General features: G+C 41.3%; 1 protein-coding gene across 2 annotated transcripts in view; it reads right to left on the reverse strand.

The window, feature by feature from the left end:
* PTPRQ (protein tyrosine phosphatase receptor type Q) overlaps positions 1–17,383 on the reverse strand; it is a 450,263-nt gene that overhangs the window by 94,192 nt on the left and 338,688 nt on the right. For both annotated transcript variants that reach the window (XM_073620248.1, XM_073620247.1), the window contains 4 exons: positions 13,975–14,161; positions 11,984–12,228; positions 10,366–10,432; positions 6,131–6,289 (listed from right to left, as the gene is read on the reverse strand). In XM_073620248.1, the coding sequence (XP_073476349.1) occupies positions 6,131–6,289; positions 10,366–10,432; positions 11,984–12,228; positions 13,975–14,161 (658 nt within the window). The remainder of the gene's footprint in view (positions 1–6,130; positions 6,290–10,365; positions 10,433–11,983; positions 12,229–13,974; positions 14,162–17,383) is intronic.

The raw sequence follows: 17,383 nt of genomic DNA on the forward strand, positions 1-17,383 counted from the left end.
AGTGAAAATGCAGTGAATGAATATAATATCGTGCCCAGTCCAAAAGTTCATAAATATAAGTGCTTGTGCAAAATGAGCAAAATCCAATGAATCCAAATCATAAATCCTTCCACCATCCGTAGTGCGTCAGTGGTTTGCCCCAGTCTCTCACCTCAGACAAAGACCCCTACAGATCTAGTTGAGCCTACAGATCTAGTTGAGCCCTTGTTAGATCTAAAACAATGGATTCCTTCTCCTGGGACCTCCAGCCAGATGGGTTATAAAGTTTCCACTGGTACCGATATTATCCTTACAGATCCTCACTCCCCTCCATATATTGTTCACATGTAACATAAGAAACGCTCATACCCTTGATGAAGTCACTTGATCTGTGACGCAAAACGTCAGGAGGAGCCGGATGACGTCACTTCTGGCCGTGGCTGAGACCTGAAGTCCTGTTATTTGTGAAGCTGATCATCGTTATTTTAACTGTAAGTTTACTACTGTTTTAATAAAATAATTTTTATAAAAATAAAATAAAATTACTGTACTATGGAGAGTTTCATATGTGTAGTATTCTATTAAATCTGAATGTAATCAAGCCCTTGCAGTCAAATGACTTGCAGTGTGTAGACCAGGGATATGATATTACATTCAGAGATCAATTGCCAAACAGGTGAAAAGTTCTGTCATCAATGACACTGCTGTTTATATCTACATTGGCCAAGGGAAACAGTAGGCTATTTGGTGAAAAACTTTCAGTCTTTCTTTTTAACTCCTTAGACATTTAAGTTGGCAGCACAGTGGCTAAGTGGTTAGCCCTTCCACCTAGCAGCACCTGGCAGGGTTGCTAAACTCCTTAAGTGAAATTTACTAACACGACACAAAAAATTTACTGACCGAGCCAATTTTTTTTTTGTGACAGGACACAAAAAAATGACTGACAAAGCCAAATTTTTACTGACAGTTCAAAAAGTTATCCAAAATGACAGATTTCAGTGAAGATATCAATATTTAAGCTACAAGCATGTAGGTAGTGTGATTAGCAATGCACTTAAGGCATAACAAAAGGCAAAAAACATATTTCGCCTTTTACATGAGGGTCAGGTTAATAAAACCCAGCACAGAGTTCCCCCTTACATCAGAGTCTGCAGGCTTCCCCTTTATAGTGCAGGGGGAAACTCTGTGGATCCTGATGTAAAGGGGAATGCTGCAGACCATAATGTGAGGGGGAATACTGCAGACTCTGGTGTAAAGGGGACCTCTGATGTAAGCTCTGGTAATTCTCTGGTCACCAGAGAATTTCCTTACATCAGAGTCTGCAGCGTTCCCATTTACATCAGAGTTCCCACTTATATCAGTGTCTGCAGCACTGCCCTTTACATCACTGTTTCCCTTTATATCAGGGTTCACAGAGTTCCCCCTTGCCCTTACACTGTAAGAGGAAATTCTGCACACTCTAATCTAAAGGGGAACTCTGAGGACACTGACTTCAGCCCCGGAAGGATTTACCCCCTTAATGACCAAGCCATTTTTTGAGATACGGCACTGCGTACGTTTTACTGACAATTACACAGTCGTGCGAAGCTGTACCCAAACAAAATTGAGGTCCTTTTTTTCCCACAAAAAGAGCTTTTTTTGGTGGTATTTGATCACCTCTGCGGTTTTATTTTTTGTGCTATAAGACCCCTTTCACACTGGGGCATTTTTCAGGTGCTTTAGCATAAAAAAAAGCGCCTGTAAAGTGCCTGAAAGAAGCCTCATGTGCAATCCCAATGTGAAAGCCCGAGTGCTTTCACACTGAGACCCCTTTCAAACTGGGGTGTTTTTCAGGCGCTTTAGCGTTAAAAAAAAAAGCCTGTAAAGCGCCTGAAAGAAGCTTCATCTGCAATCCCAATGTGAAAGCCTGAGTGTTTTCACACTGGGGTGCTGCGCTGGCAGGGCATCAAAAAAAGTCCTGCAAGCAGCTTCTTTGCAGCACTTTCGTGTTTTTGCCACCGGACTGGGTGCGCCGATGGCCCGAGCCCATTCACACTGCCAGCGCCCGAAAAATGCCTGAAAAATGCCCCAGTGTTAAAAGGGTCTTAAGCGGCGATTTACCAGCATTTTTCGGTCGCTGGCAGTGTGAAAGGGCTCGGGCTTTCACATTGGGATTGCAGATGAGGCTTCTTTTAGGCGCTTTACAGGTGCTTTTTTTAACGCTAAAGCACCTGAAAAATGCCTGAAAAATGCCCCAGTGTGAAAGGGGTCTAAACAAAAAAAAGTTTGATAAAAAAAAAAAAATTCTTTTTTACTTTTTGCTATAATAAATATCCCCCCAAAAAATTCAGTTTAGGCCAATATGTATTCTTTTACATGTATCTTTAGTAAAAAAAAAAAAAACAAAGTAATAGCGTCTACAAAATAGGGGATATATTTATGGCATTTTTATTATTACAATTTTTTTTACTAGTAATGGCGGTGATCATCGATTTTTAGCGGTACTGCAACATTGCGGCAGACATATCGGACACTTTTGACACTTTTTTGGGACCAGTGACATTTTTACAGTGATCAGAGCTAAAAATAGCCACTGATCACTGGCAGGAAAGGGGTTAACACTATGGGGTGGTCAAGGGGTTAAGTGTTCCTTAGGGAGGTGTTTCTAACTGTGGGGGGAGCGTACTGACAGGGAGTAGAGATAGATTGATGTTCATGATCACTAGGAACAGCAGATCTCTCTCTACTCCCCTGACAGAACGGGGATCTGTTTGTTAACATTGATAGATCACTGTTCTGGCTCTCTGTGGTAGCAGGTGGACATCGCTGCTGCCAGCCATGTGCATCGGCTCCGGCACCTGCTATAGCCTTTAAAGGGGTCACCGAGCGCAGCCGAGCCAACCTGCCGCAGTATAATCACTTGGTTGGCAAGCGGTTAAGGGAGAATGCTGTCAGGAACTCCGATGTGGGGAGGACTCTGGTGACCACAGACCAACTTCCACAGAGTAAATACACTAAGGTAAGGGGGGGTACTGATATAAGGGGGAACCTTTATATCAGTGTTCCCTCTTATTTTACTGTATTCACTCTGGCTGAGTCCCTCCTTACATCAGTGACCACCCCCACAAACATTGTGTGGCCTGGCTGGAGTTGTCACTGACATGCCTCCTCCATAAGGCTGCTTGAGTGCAGGGCAGTGAGGACATTGAGTACAGGCTCAGTCTCACCACAGCCCTCCTCTGCTTCTTGATCCTCCAGCTGGACTCCTCCCCCATCCCGACACTCCTGCTCCTGTCACTGATGGTGGGCTCAGTCAGATCACAGTCTGGGTCCTCCTATGCTTCTTGATCCTCCATTCTGGACTTTAGTCCTCCCTCATCCCGTAAAAGTCACCAAGCAACACCATGACATCACCGAGCAGGTGCCCACCGCAGCCCTGTCCAGGCCCTCCTGAGCCCTGCCCGAGCTTGCCCATCCTGGGCGGCTATGGAACTGCTCATGCGCAATGTCAAAGCCAGCCTGTGGTCATATTTTTTTACAGGCAGCTGCCGTCTGTAACGGACATTAATGGAAATTGTAAAGATTGTCTGGTATTTACAAACTGTTCATAAATTTAATGACGGATAGAAACCTCGGCATTAGGGCTGTCTGTTTAAATCCCAAGCATGGCACTAACTGCGTGGAGTTTGCATGTTCTGCCTGTGTGGGTTTTCTTCCCACACTCCAAAGACATATTGGTAGGTTAGTTGGCTCCTGTCTAAATTGGCCTGTGTATGTATGAATGTGAGTTAGGGACCTCAGATTGTTAGCTCCCCAATACCAGCAGATAGATACCAGCACATAGGAGCTTCTGATAGTAACAAACAATAATCAAATGATTATTTAGGCAATATCTGCACTCTAACTCCAAAGACATGCTGGTAGGTTATTTGGCTCCTGGCTAAAAATTGGCCCTAGTATGTGTATGTATGAATGTGAGTTTAGGACTTTGAGGGCAGGGACTGATGTGAATGTACAATATATATTAATATAATGAAGTCCTGTGTAAATCGACGGCCCTATATACAGTAAGTACCTGTAATAAATAAACAAATAAATACATTTTTCATGTGATATAGTAGCAGTAGGAGGTATTATAGACATATTTTAAGCAAAGGGGATTTTGTTTGAATGCACTGCATAGTATAAGAGAGACAGAAGTTCCAATAAAGTGGCCAATCAATAACAAAGGTTCATAGCATATTAGCTGCACATTTTGTGACAGCCTCACAAATTTCTCAAATCTGTGATCATTTGGATAAAAATCAGTAGGGAGTTGAGTTCTCAGTTACAATTTATCACAAAACCATGACCTGTATTCCTCAATGGTAAAACAGAGGGCAAGTTTAAGTTTTTAGAGATTAACACATTTTTGCTTGTTTTTCTTAATTGCTAAGGGATTCTGATATTTCAGAATGATTTACAGGCTCCCAAGTGATGAGCTTAGAATTTCTAGAGAGTGGATTTTTATGTAACAGCTTGAATGCATTTTCATTGCTGAATTTAGTTACAAATGTCCAGAAGAGACAGAAGAGAGAAACAAAATAAGAAAAAATGTAGGCTTTGTGTCTCTGCCTTACCTTGCTCCCACGTACCAAAGATATACACGGCACTGGACCCTAATCACCCCAACTAACGTGGACTTTTTCTTCTGACTAGTATGATTTATTTCATAAGCATAACTACATTGAAGGTTCCAATCGTATTTTAGAGGAGAACTGACCTTTAACTGATTAGAGATGTACTGGAATATCTCTGTCACCAATTACAAGTACTACTGTGGCATGCAAATGCTTGTATTGTTCATCTGGCAGCTCTTGTAATACCACGTTATTGCAAGTAAAGCTTAGATCAGTTGCAAAGTTCAGCAATGTATAATCAGTTCTGGTTTTGCTTTCTTTGTTCAGATTGAAAATATAATCACTTAACATGAACAAAAACATTTAAAGTTGAGAATTTACCGACCCAAAGGCATCATATTTATTTTGCTTCACTTTTTCACCTTCTAGGTCACTATCTCAATATTATTTTAGTACCAGGGCAATATAGATGGATGTCAGCTAATGCGAGGTCATGGGACTTTGGAAACAGATAGATCCCTTCAATTCAAAATTAAAAGATGATTGTCAAACTGGACAGAAACCTAATACAAACCCAAAGTCAAGGCTGGGATGGATCCCACAAAAGACTAAATCACCTTGCAATTAGGGATGGATTTCTTATTAAGCATGTGCAAACACTAGCCCTGGGGCTTAAAGTATATTATTGGAAGCATCAGATAATATAATTATGTGACTGATAATATTAATAATTAAGAAAGATCATGGCTTATTGCTTCATCTTGGATAAGGGCCCCAAGCGGTTTAGGTACTTTTCTGACTCATGAAAATATCGTAATAAGGTTTGAGTAAATACCCTTTGCCAAATACTGATGGTTTTTACAATGGCTTATTCAAATATGTCTCATTTTATCACTATCACTATGCAGTGTACAGGAAATCCCCTTATTTTTAGTACGGGGATAGGCAATTTGTCTAGCAAAATATGATTTGCACATTTATGGATTTGACTTGAAACCTACACATTTAACCCCAGAATACATATGGGGAAGTCAGCTGAACTACAGTTTGAATCACTTTTCAATATGAAGCAAGAGTGTTTTCCTAACTTCAGCCTCAGTTCCTATCTTGGAAGTATTCTATTGACTTTATAGCTTGCAGCAGTGTAGCCAAAATAACAAAAACTGTATGTAGTTAGCTTCTTTATTTCCTTCTCGAGCTTATGACTGTTGACTAACTATATTAACTTATCTGCAGTTTAGTAAAAATTTTGCTATTGCTGCGTTTAGCAAACCATTTTTAAGCTTGGTGTACTTGACGCCTCTATTCACTTCTGCCTTTTTAACCTATTTACATGAGACATAGTTAGCTAGCAGCTGGAAACATCTGGAGCTTGCGAGTTCCAAATATCAGTCATCGGCCAAAGTTCTAAAAACTATAATTACAGGACCTTGAAAACTTCAACCACAAAGCAGCATAACTTATTACATACAAGCATTTGGTCTAGTTGTATTTTTTTTTTTTTAGTAGTCAGAAATGTGTAAATAGAGTAAAGTGAGGAAACAGCTTCTTACCTCCACTTTCTGAAACAAGAATTTGAATTTTTTTAATTGGCCCATTAACATCACTAAAGTAGCATATTGGCATTTTAACAGTAATGGTAGTTGATGTAGCCACAACACTCCCGCTTGAGTCATAAATGGGCACGGGTTTCATTATGGGATGAGGTGGTTCTGCCAGCAAAAAAATAAAAAATAAAAATGATGAATACAGTTTGCTATTTTGAAAGAAGTATACATCTGGCTGTTACTTTTTTACACTTGCAAAATTGACCAGAAGTCCAAATGTCAAAAGCATATCCAAACACAAAAACAATAATGTAATACATTGCAGCCTACCAATCCTTATATGTGGTGGCTGCTTAACTTCACTTTTTTTGTCTCTTTACCCTTTACTTCCACCTGGTAATCAGTAATACTCCTGGTCTTAGGTTGACAACATTTAAGGCTGGTATACATAGACTGAAAATCGTCCAGTTAAGCAGGAACTTGCTCTGTGTATACCACTGTCTGTTCAACTGTCAAACGGTCCTGGTCTGAAACCAGCATTTAATCAGTGCTTGCAGCCAATAGGTGCAGCACTGATCTGTGTATTCTGACAGAGGAGTCTCCCCAGTTAGAATACAATAGTGCAGAGGGAGAGTGATGTGGATGCAGGGATCTGTGAGTTTTGTTTTTTGTGTTTTTTCATTTAACCCAGTGTTTGAACAAAAGAAAAAACTCCCTCTGCATTTCCTGCTATACTCACTTTACTGTATCTATAGAGGAACAACATTGACACTCTATGACCGGCAGAATGTTTGAAATTCAGAATACCTCCCCCTCTCTTAACCACTTGCTTACAGGGCACTTAAACCCCCCTCCTATCCAGACCAATTTTCAGCTTTCAGCGCTGACGCATTTTGAATGACAATTGCGCGGTCATACAACACTGTACCCAAATGCGGCCTTTATTTTTTGTTAAAAAAATGTAAAAAAAATGAATTTAAAAAAATAAAAAAATTTTTTTTTATATTTTGTTATAAAAAATTTAAAACAGGTAATTTTTCTCCTTTATTGATATATGCTGTTGAGGCGGCACTGATGGGCACCGATAGGTGGCAGTGATGGGCACTGATGGGTGGCAGTGATGGGCACTGATGGGTGGTAATAATGGGCACTGCTAGGTGGCACTGATTGGCACTACTGGTAAGCTTTGATAGCTGGCACTTGTGGGCACTGATAGGTGGCACTTGTGGGCATTGATAGGTGGCACTTGTGGGCACTGATAGGTGGCACTGTGGGCACTGTTATGTGGGCACAGATGAGGCAGACCGATGTCCCTCGCATCTGAGCCGGTGATCGGCTTTTTTTTTCTACTCACGCTATCAGCGTGAGTAGAAAAAAAAGCTGATTACCGATCTTTTGTTTACATCATGTGATCAGCTGTCATTGGCTGACAGCTGATCACATGGTAAGGGGTCGGGACCTGCCCCTTACTTGGATTGATGATCACCCGAGTCTCAGCACGCACAGGGCGCATGCACAGGGGAGGCCGTCATATGAAGGCCTCCCGGGAATTCAGGTCCGCGCTGTGGCCGTCATTCGGTGGTTACTTTCCATAACATGGAGGGGTTTAGTTTGTATTTCCCAGGGGTCACCTGGACAGGGATGATAATACTCTAGCTTGAAAAGGAAATGAAAGCTTATGGCAATTTGGGAAGGGTGAACAATTTTTTTCTGTTTATCAGACAGATATAACAAAATGCTTTCAATGGTATATTTCATGTACTGAAACAGAGCAAGTAAAAGAAGTTCTTTGTTAGGGTTTACATACATTTTAACAGTTTTGCTGGCATTAGGTGGATGCATAAAGAGCAATAAGTGCTGCCCCTTTGAGCTACTTGATCAATCAAATATCTAAATATTTGTTGTTTTTATCTGTAAAAGAAATGGCTCACAGATCACACTGTATGCTCCTCCACTTCTGTGGGGAAGTTAGGGGGAATAAACAAAGAGTGCCACAAGCAAAAAACCTGCACCACTTTTCTAAATTCAGAAAACAGAGCAGATGGTGCTGCTAATCAACAAAAATGGTCACAAGCCCCCTTATAATGCTGCAGGAAGCTTAGTTAATTCCCCTGTATGTGACCAAATAAAAAAGGACTGAAAGGAGCTTGGATCATCATTTTCTCCAATAAAGGTAAGTATTTTTGCCCTTCTGTTATTTTTTCTTTATCCACAGCCTGATTGCTAACATAGCTCTAAAATGTGCATATGGTGCTGCTGTAATGTATATCTAAATATATATTTCTTTACTAACCCTCTATTCACTTTACCGCAACACACAAAACTGTGGCTAACTTATGAATGGCATTGCAACAAATCTTGATTTTGGACTGCAACACACATTTGTTTCCATGCACCAAAATATCCAGATATGAACCATCTCTGTGTTGTGATTTGCTGCATTAAAAAAAATGATGCAGATCCATCAAAACCTGTATGGTGGTGTGTTGGCAGCCTGCTGAAAAAATGGGTAACTTTTCCACAAAGTCCATAAGTAATGGACCCCAATGCAGTAGAAGTATCTAAGCGGGCCCTTAGGCTGGCTATAGATGAGCCCGTAGTTTTTTGTTTAACCACTGGGTTGAACAAAATAAAGTTGCCCAATTCCCCCAACCAGACATTCGAGGTGGATGGAGGAATCATCCCCACTGTGTCATTGCATTCTGACAGTGGGGAAACTTCCCGAAATCAGAATACACATATCAGTGCCTTATAGTCTGCAGCTCTGATCAAGGGTCTTTGTTCCAACAGGGCAGATGAACAGAAGTCAATTGGTTCAACCACAGCAGCCATACATGGATCGAAATTCATCAGGTCCCTGCTGAAGAGGTCAAGTTTCGATCCATGTATGGCCAGCTTTAGTTGTTTTATTTTTACAGATCAATATCCTCAAAAGAAAAAAAAAGTTATGGTTTTGCATATTGGAACCCTCTACCTTATTTCTTCAAAATTTGATAGCTAAGAATTCTCTGAACTGCCCCAAAGCAGCCACTCTAATTCAAATCTACTCTGGAAAAAACACAAATTGTGGAATATAAGTTTGATTTTGACTGATTTTTATTTAGAAGAGCTGGGTAAATAATCCTTCTTGTGTCTTAAGACTCATAGACAATATAGTGAATTTGTCAGGGGAAACGGGGAAAATTAGCTAATAATATACTTAGGCTACTGTCACATAGTTACATAGTTAGTCAGGTTGAAAAAAGACATCTGGTTTCACCAGCCGAAAAAAGTCAGATGGGCAGTTTTGTGGAGATCTACAAAATACTAGTGTCAGTAATGCTGCTACAAATTTAATTGCTACATTTGCTGGCAACAGTGCTAAAGTATTGAGTTGTTCAGCGATTCATGCAACATTCCATAGAGATGCATCAAGAGCAATTGTTGCCAGTGGTTTTGTCACTGACACAAAACACTGCTGTATCTTGATTGCAGGGCAACAGAGAAATTTAATTACCTAAAAAATCTGGGAGTTACCAATCCCATAGAAAATTGTTATTTATTTCTTAGTAAAAAATTGATATTACAAACTGATGGGAGTTGTTACTGCCTTTATTTCCCTTTAAATGGTCACTGCCCAATCCTACCAAGTTTGGTCCAAAAATATGCAGGCACCTTCAGACCTTAGTTAACACTGAGATGTCAGCAGAAAATGTCTGTCAGCTGGGTTGAATGTTGCTAGCTAAGAGATTAGTGTTTCTCCAAAATGGGAGTGTCTGCTGAGTGACAGACTCAAAATAAGAACATATCAACTATTAATTTGTGTCTTGATTACATACTTTGCAACTGCACTGAAAGCCTGCCCTGCCAATTTAAAAACCTCACCAATTTCACATTAATCCCACTCAGCTATTCCCATACATTGCTAAAGCCTCCATTATTTGTAAGCCATAACAATTAAGCCTAAAAACCCAAACCAGGGATGACTGTGAAGACTGGTTTCTATAATTGTTACAGAACTTACAGAAATTAATATATGTGTATTATAATAAATGTATTAATCTGAAAAACATTTAATATATTTTTAAATATACCTAAAAAAGGGTTCAGATTTAGATTTAGCTGCCCTTTAGTCAGCTGATCCCTTTGCTAAAACTTAGTGACATCATAGTTTAGCATTTTAGCTTTTGGGAATGGTTACATATTTGTGCTTCATCTAGAATGTGCCATCACTAAGTAAACAGTGAGACTATTAATGGTACCTTTTACATCTGTAGTAACTCTCATTTGGATTTTTGGTCCTGCTCCAGCACCATTGACTGCATATATCTAAAATATAAACATGAACATAATTTTAAAAATATTCAAAATACTCAAGTCTGTAAGCATATATTCAAAATGCACTATCTAGTAGAGATGAGCCCAATGTTCGAGTCGAACGTAAGTTCAACTCGAACATCGGGTTCTCGCCTGTTCACCGAACAGCGAACGTTATGCAGTGTTTGTGGCAAATTCGAAAGCTGCGGAACATGGTTAAAGTCTATGGGACATTAACATGAAAAACCAAAAGTGCCCATTCTAAGGCTTATATGCAAGTTATTGCCATAAAAAGTGTTTGGGGACCCGGGTCCTGCCCCAGGGGACATGTATCAATGCAAAAAAAATGTTTTTAAATGTCAGTTTTTTTGGGGAGCAGTGATTTTAATAATGCTTAAAGTGAAACAATAAAAATGAAATATTCCTTTAAATATCATGCCTGGGGGGTGTCTATAGTATGCCTATAAAGTGGCCCAGTTTTCCCGTGTTTAGAACAATACCACAGAAAAATGACATTTCTAAAGAAAAAAAAGTTATTTAAAACTGACCGCGGCTGTAATGAATTGTCAGGTCTTGTTGATATAGATAAAACGCATTGAAAAAAATGGCATTAGCCACCCCCCCCCCCCCAACCCATTACCAGACCCTTTGGGTCTGGTATGAATATTAAGGGGAACCCCGAACCAAAAAAAAATTTGCATGGGGTGCCCCCAAAATCCATACCAGGCCCAAAGGGCCTACAGTATAAGCCTTTAAAATTAGCACCTTTGATTTTTCATGTTTCTGTCCCATAGACTTTAACGGTGTTCACATGCTCGTCCAAATTTTTTTTCCTGTTCGCATGTTATGGTGCGAACCAAACCAGGGGGTGTTCGGCTCATCCTTACTATCCACATGATTTTCATATGCTACAAAATGTGATCGTCAAAAATATATATATTAACAGAGATGTCAAGAAGGGGGTGTACATTTAATTTAGATGCGGTTTAGAAAAGATCTGATAACACTTTCCAGACTATTAGGCATATTTAAATAGCAATGAATGTGACATGTACCAAATATTCATCACAGGTATTTCTTGGTTATTAACTGCCTGTGAAAGCCTGGTGAATGTCACCGCTTTATAAATATGTCCCAAATTACTGTAAGAGCATATTCCACTCTGAGGATAAACCTCTAATAACTCATTTTATAAAAGTGAAATACGAACATCACTGTATTATTTAGACAGTCCACATAAAATTTGTTTTTATTAAAAGTTTAAAGTAAAAATGCTCTAAGAGAAGCACAGAGGTTGCTACTGCTAAGCTTTAAAAATGCAAGCTGCCTGGCTGGCTGGCTGACTTTCTAGCTCCTAAACTTACAAGGTCCTTGACCAGAAACAAGTGTGCAGATATGGAAAGTCAAAATTCTTCATCAGCATGCTTGTTCTGGGTCAGTAGGTCTGGATGTATCAAAATAAGGGGATCTGTTTAAAAGCCAAGCCAACAGCATTTTCAGAAGGAAACATCAGAAACACAGTTCTCTTTAATGATTACTGTACTATAATCAGTAAGTCCTCACACTAATGTTATATGTATAGCCGCCTTTAAGTCCTTCAATAACAGCAGTTACAGATTGGTCATCTTGCCTAACGATACTTAGATTGCGGATTTGGGTCTTTGTCGGATCATCTTCTTTGTATACAAGTGCTTGAAACATTTGAATTTTTCCATTAGGTTCTGCTGGTGGAATGAAGGTCATCTGAACTTTGGTCACTTCATTTGGTATCTTTTCAATTGTTATGTTCTTAGGAGGATCGTTTGGCACTAAAACAGAATAGTAATACAGTCATCATTGTACTATATTATTTAGCTGCTAAAACAAATATAATATATACCCATTTTTTATGATGCACAGCATAAAGTTAGCACTCAAAAAAAATCACAAAAGGGCACAAAACCTTGTGCATTACCTTTAAATGAGTTTCTTAGAATATATAAATGCCAAAAACGTTATGACAAGTAAACAAGCTTGGCGCATTGACTAAAGCTCTGAGGAAGAGGATCTCGCCCTTGAAATGCGTCAGTTCATATGCCTGCTAGTGAGTGAGGTCCAGGGCACACAGAGCACTCGCATCTTGTTTCCAATGCCAGTTTTGGGGTCTTTGTACCTCTTGAGGTCTTTAGCCTTTTTGGCTCTTGTGAGTATGTTTCGGCATTTATATATATTCTAATAACACTTTTAAAGGTAATGCACATGGTTTTGCATCATTTTTTGTTTCTTATTGTTCACTATGGAGCTATCCCAATTCTAAAGAGGGATGCATACCTGAGGATAACGAGAAATTGAAGCGGATTACCATTTCTACTTTATGTCTACAGTGGAGGACATTCACTATGACACCTAAGCGCTGATGTACATATATTCAGTATTCTTCAGCAGTTGTTAGCATTCATTCAGATCCAAATGTCTTTGTGTGAGTTTTCAGTCTATTTGAACTGGCAATACATTGTTGGCAATAGAGATGGCAACACTTCAGCATTTAGTGTAGATATAGGGTTTTCAACAGATTAATACTTACTTTACATGACAAAATAAAGATGACAAATCCTGGTGACATTTATTTTTGTGAATTAAACACTTTTAGAAGATGAAAAAGGTAGCAGCGTAACGAATGCCCATCCATCTTTGTGGGCCTGTGATGGCGAATTATGCTACAGGTAAAACTTTTTTTAACATTACTCATGCTCGGAATACTTTTGCTCATTTTATCAGTATATCTTTTTGTTTTGAATAGAATGTAGGAGTGTTAAAAACCTTGTTAGGTTATAACAGCTGTCTGTTTTCCCACTGGGAAGATTCACCCTCTCAACTCGACTCCTCAGTGGAACCAATGACCAGAAATCCAAAATGTTGCAGGTGTCGCCAATACAAGAATATAGAAAGTCCTTCAAACGGGACACTTGCTGCAGTGACAACTGTCTGAGAGGGGATTTCCCCTTACTTTGAAGACATTTCCTCTCATGTCTTGTTGTGTCTCTAGGACAGAAAGTGACATAAGGCAACAAAAATAAAAACTTGACATGGGTTTTAATGATTCCCTACCATTATCCAAAACTATCAAAACTATCTAAAGAAAAGTTTGGGCTTTATCTTGTTATGGAGAGTTCACCATAAGTATTAAAAACAATCCCTGGTATTACAAGAAGACTACGAATCCAAGGTGTGCTGACATAGGGCTGTGCTGGGGCATTATTGCTCCTGGGAAAAAATATTGAGATTTTCTTTTCAAACAGAAAGAGTGGGTTTTGTCTCAAAAGATGTGAAGATGAAATGAGCAGCTTGAAGACAATGGTTCCAGTGATTTTTACTTTTATAGGTTTTTTGTATGAAAGAGCACTCGGTAGCCATATTTTTTGGGTACATAATGGGTGGATGGTCAATGCAAAAGAGTTATGGCTTAACTATTTATCTATTTGAAATATATGTAATAAAAAACTGAGTACATCAGAAGTATGCAATCATCAAGGTGCTGTGGAAGCTGTCATCATAAAGGGAAAGAGAAGACATACCTGCCTCAAGAGTGGTAGCAATCACAGTATCACTGGACTTCCCTTCAGTGAAAGCTGATTCCAGATCGCCAGTAAAGGCTGTAACTATAATAGAGTAGCTTGTAAATGGCTTCAGGTCTGTCACCAAAATGCTTTTACTTTCATTATTCCACCGTACAAACTCTTTACTGTAGTCTGCACCATTGACCTGTAAGCAAATACGTTTTTGTTACTTGTGGTGTACAGTACATAACATATAATCAGAACATGAATGGAGAAGCAAGTTTTTGTGTGCACTCATAATGGGGAACAATAGGGAATTTGGCAAATTTGGCAATGTGCGTGGTATATGTAACTATTTCGTTATTATTGCCCCTCACCTCCAGTCTAAAAACTAACATGTGCTGGCTCTTTAGTACATGCATATCAGCCTACAAACTCATTCAAACTGAGCTAGTGTTGCAAGCAAATTTGACCCAAAAATAAAGTTGACCAGCTTTTTATAACAGCAGCCTGATGCCAAGCGAACAAAGCTCTTCATCACCTCTGGTACACAGGAAGACATTTAGTAAAATAAAAAAGCTTGACCTTCAATTTATCACTTTTGTTTAAAAAATTATTCTGACCAGGGGAAGCCCTTACTCTTGAGAAAATGCCCATGTAGGGTAACATTTGGGGAGCTTTAATTACTCTGTACAAAAAAAATGTGATGTACTCTTTACTCCTAATGGAAAGTAAAAAAAAATAGGTTCATCCCAAGTGTTGTCAGAGAGGTTAGTTTATTCACCAGGTTGCAGTTTTGGCATGAGGCATGACCAGGCATGACCAGAAGGGATACTAAGCAAGAAGAACTGCATTAAATGGACAAATATATAATAATAATATATATATAAAACTACACAGAAAAACATGGTTTTGGTAAATCAGGGTTGCCTGCCCAACCGGTGGCAACCTCCTGCTCTGGGATGCTGGTTTGGCAAGCCCAGATCACAGGTTGCCGACCTGCCATCCCTGAGCATCAGTGTTGTGCGCTTTTAGAACGTATACCACATCTGCAAGATATAATAGAAGTGTATGGCACAGGGCAGCTAACTCACAGTAAACTGCAGAACATCAGTCCGAAAGCAGCCTAAAGCCTAGTATACACGGACGCAATATCGGGTGGCATTGGCCGGTTCAATAGAAACTGGCTGACATTCCACACGTGTGTACTGCAGCTGGTCGGGCAGAATCCGGCCGTTCGGCTTATTCAAAATAAAAAATTTGAACTTCTGAATCACTTAATTTCATTGTGGCCCATGGCCGGCTACAAAATCACTTAAGTGGCCCTTGTTCTTCAAAAGATTAAGCACTCTGTAGTAAATGAACACATAACATTGGGTCAGGGTGCTCTGTCCAGGTCTTGGAACTTCCCCTTGGTGTATGTGTTCCCGCCGCTTCCATTAGCTCTCAAAATCACATGGGGCTTCTCACCCCGTGGATAATGAACTCACCAGAAGTCGGAAGAGAATAGGCCTTCAGGACGCTGTAGAGAGCAGACCTCTGTGCAGCAGCTCCAGCCATCCGGCCACCCAGCCACCTAGGACTCATCCAGGACTCCCCCAGCAGAACTGCACCGGGACCCCCCCACTTATCCATCATGCCGTCCACACCATCCAGACGCCACGTTCAGCTCACCGGCCGCATCCCGCAGGAAACTCCGTGGCTCCGGCCTAGCTCGCCGCCTCACCTCCCACACCTCTCACAGCCGATCGGCAGCCTGACCGGCTGGCCCGCGTCCCCCTCCTACCGGATCCATCCTCTCACCATCCATAATAGCCAAAGCGGGAACATAGCACTCGGATAGCCCGCGGCTCGGGCCTAGCCGGTGGCCATCTTGGGACTCCCTAGCATCCGGACAGCCCACGGCTCGGGCCTAGCCGGCGGCCATCTTGGTCCTCCCTTCTGCGGCCACAGCACTCCACTGGCCCTCGGATGATCATCCTGTCACCTCTAGGTAGGACCCACCATCCCACGGACCCCCCTCCCCTGAACCACCCACTATACCTCCACCGGGACACCACCGCAGCCGCTGTCCGATCGCCCCATTCTCCAGCCACTAGAATTGGGGGACAGACCCTGGCTGCGGCCTAGCTCCGGCCAGCCGGCCACCTCATACCCCTTCCACACTTGTCCAGCAGGCCCCCGTGCCCCTCTACACCTGGAACATCCCCTCCTCGCTACTGGACCTCACTGCAGGGACACAGGTTGACACCAGAGGCCAGGATATCCACGGCTCTGGCCCTGCCCAGTGCCCATCTCAGATCCTCCTAGACGCAGCCGCAGCACCAGTCCATAACCAGTAAGTAGTGGCCAGTCCCCCCTTCACCCCCTCCACAGCCCCCCCTTCCCCCTCTCCCCCGTCTTTTCTTCTGGATCATCCTGTACCGGTAAGCCCACCCCAGCAGTTGATCCAGGGTCCTCGAGTCCGATCGCCCCTCGGGGGGTCAGGAAGGAATTTTTTCCTCTGCTGCAGCAATTGGCTAGCTCAGCTAGGGGTTTTTCGCCTTCCTCTGGATCAACAGGAGGATGGTAAGTAGCCCTTTCATCACCTCCCTCCTGAACTTTCTGCACCATCATCCAGCCCGTCAGATACACTACTCCCGTAGCAGTGGCAGCCATCTGATCCCTTGATCCCCCAGCAAGCTCATCATCGCTACATCAGTACCATCATCTGATCATTCTTCCTTCAGCAACTTTGTCTTTCTCACCATGTGCAATTTCAAATACACAGCGGACACCCTCCAAAGGCTAAGAAACACCGCCTCAACTTTACCAACCGCCACTCAAAAAAGACTAAAAAAACAATTACTAAGGACCAACCCACAATGAACCATCAAATACAGGGAGACACCAATCCAACCACAACAACTAGCATGCGCCCTTATCAACACCAGATCTTCAGTCAAGCACAGACTGGAAATGCACGACTTCATCATCGAAAACAACATAGATTGCCTCTTCATTACGGAAAGCTGGCTAACACCCGACTGCAACACCATCCTAACTGAATTGGTGCCTGAGAACTACAGGATCCTAACTGAGCATAGAATAGGAAAAAAAGGAGGAGGCAGTGATCTTCAAATGGCACCTTGTGTTCACCAACCAACTTTACAGAACTCAGTGCCTTTCATTGAGACACTCTCCCTGCATCTTCAAACAACACCACAAGACACCACTCACATACTACTATGCTACAGACCACCAGGACCAAAGACCAATCTCCTTACACCACTCACTGAATTCATTTCAATACACACCCTGAAAACCAAAAAGTTTCTGGTACTTGGAGACTTTAACCTCTGGGCAAACTCTACCCAAGACCCTATCGCGACCACCTGCATTAATTGGAAGAACTAGGTCTTCAGCAGCTGATAACTGCTCCCACGCA

Source organism: Aquarana catesbeiana, linkage group LG03, assembly GCF_042186555.1.
Source record: "Aquarana catesbeiana isolate 2022-GZ linkage group LG03, ASM4218655v1, whole genome shotgun sequence".
NCBI classification, from domain to species: Eukaryota; Metazoa; Chordata; class Amphibia; order Anura; family Ranidae; genus Aquarana; species Aquarana catesbeiana.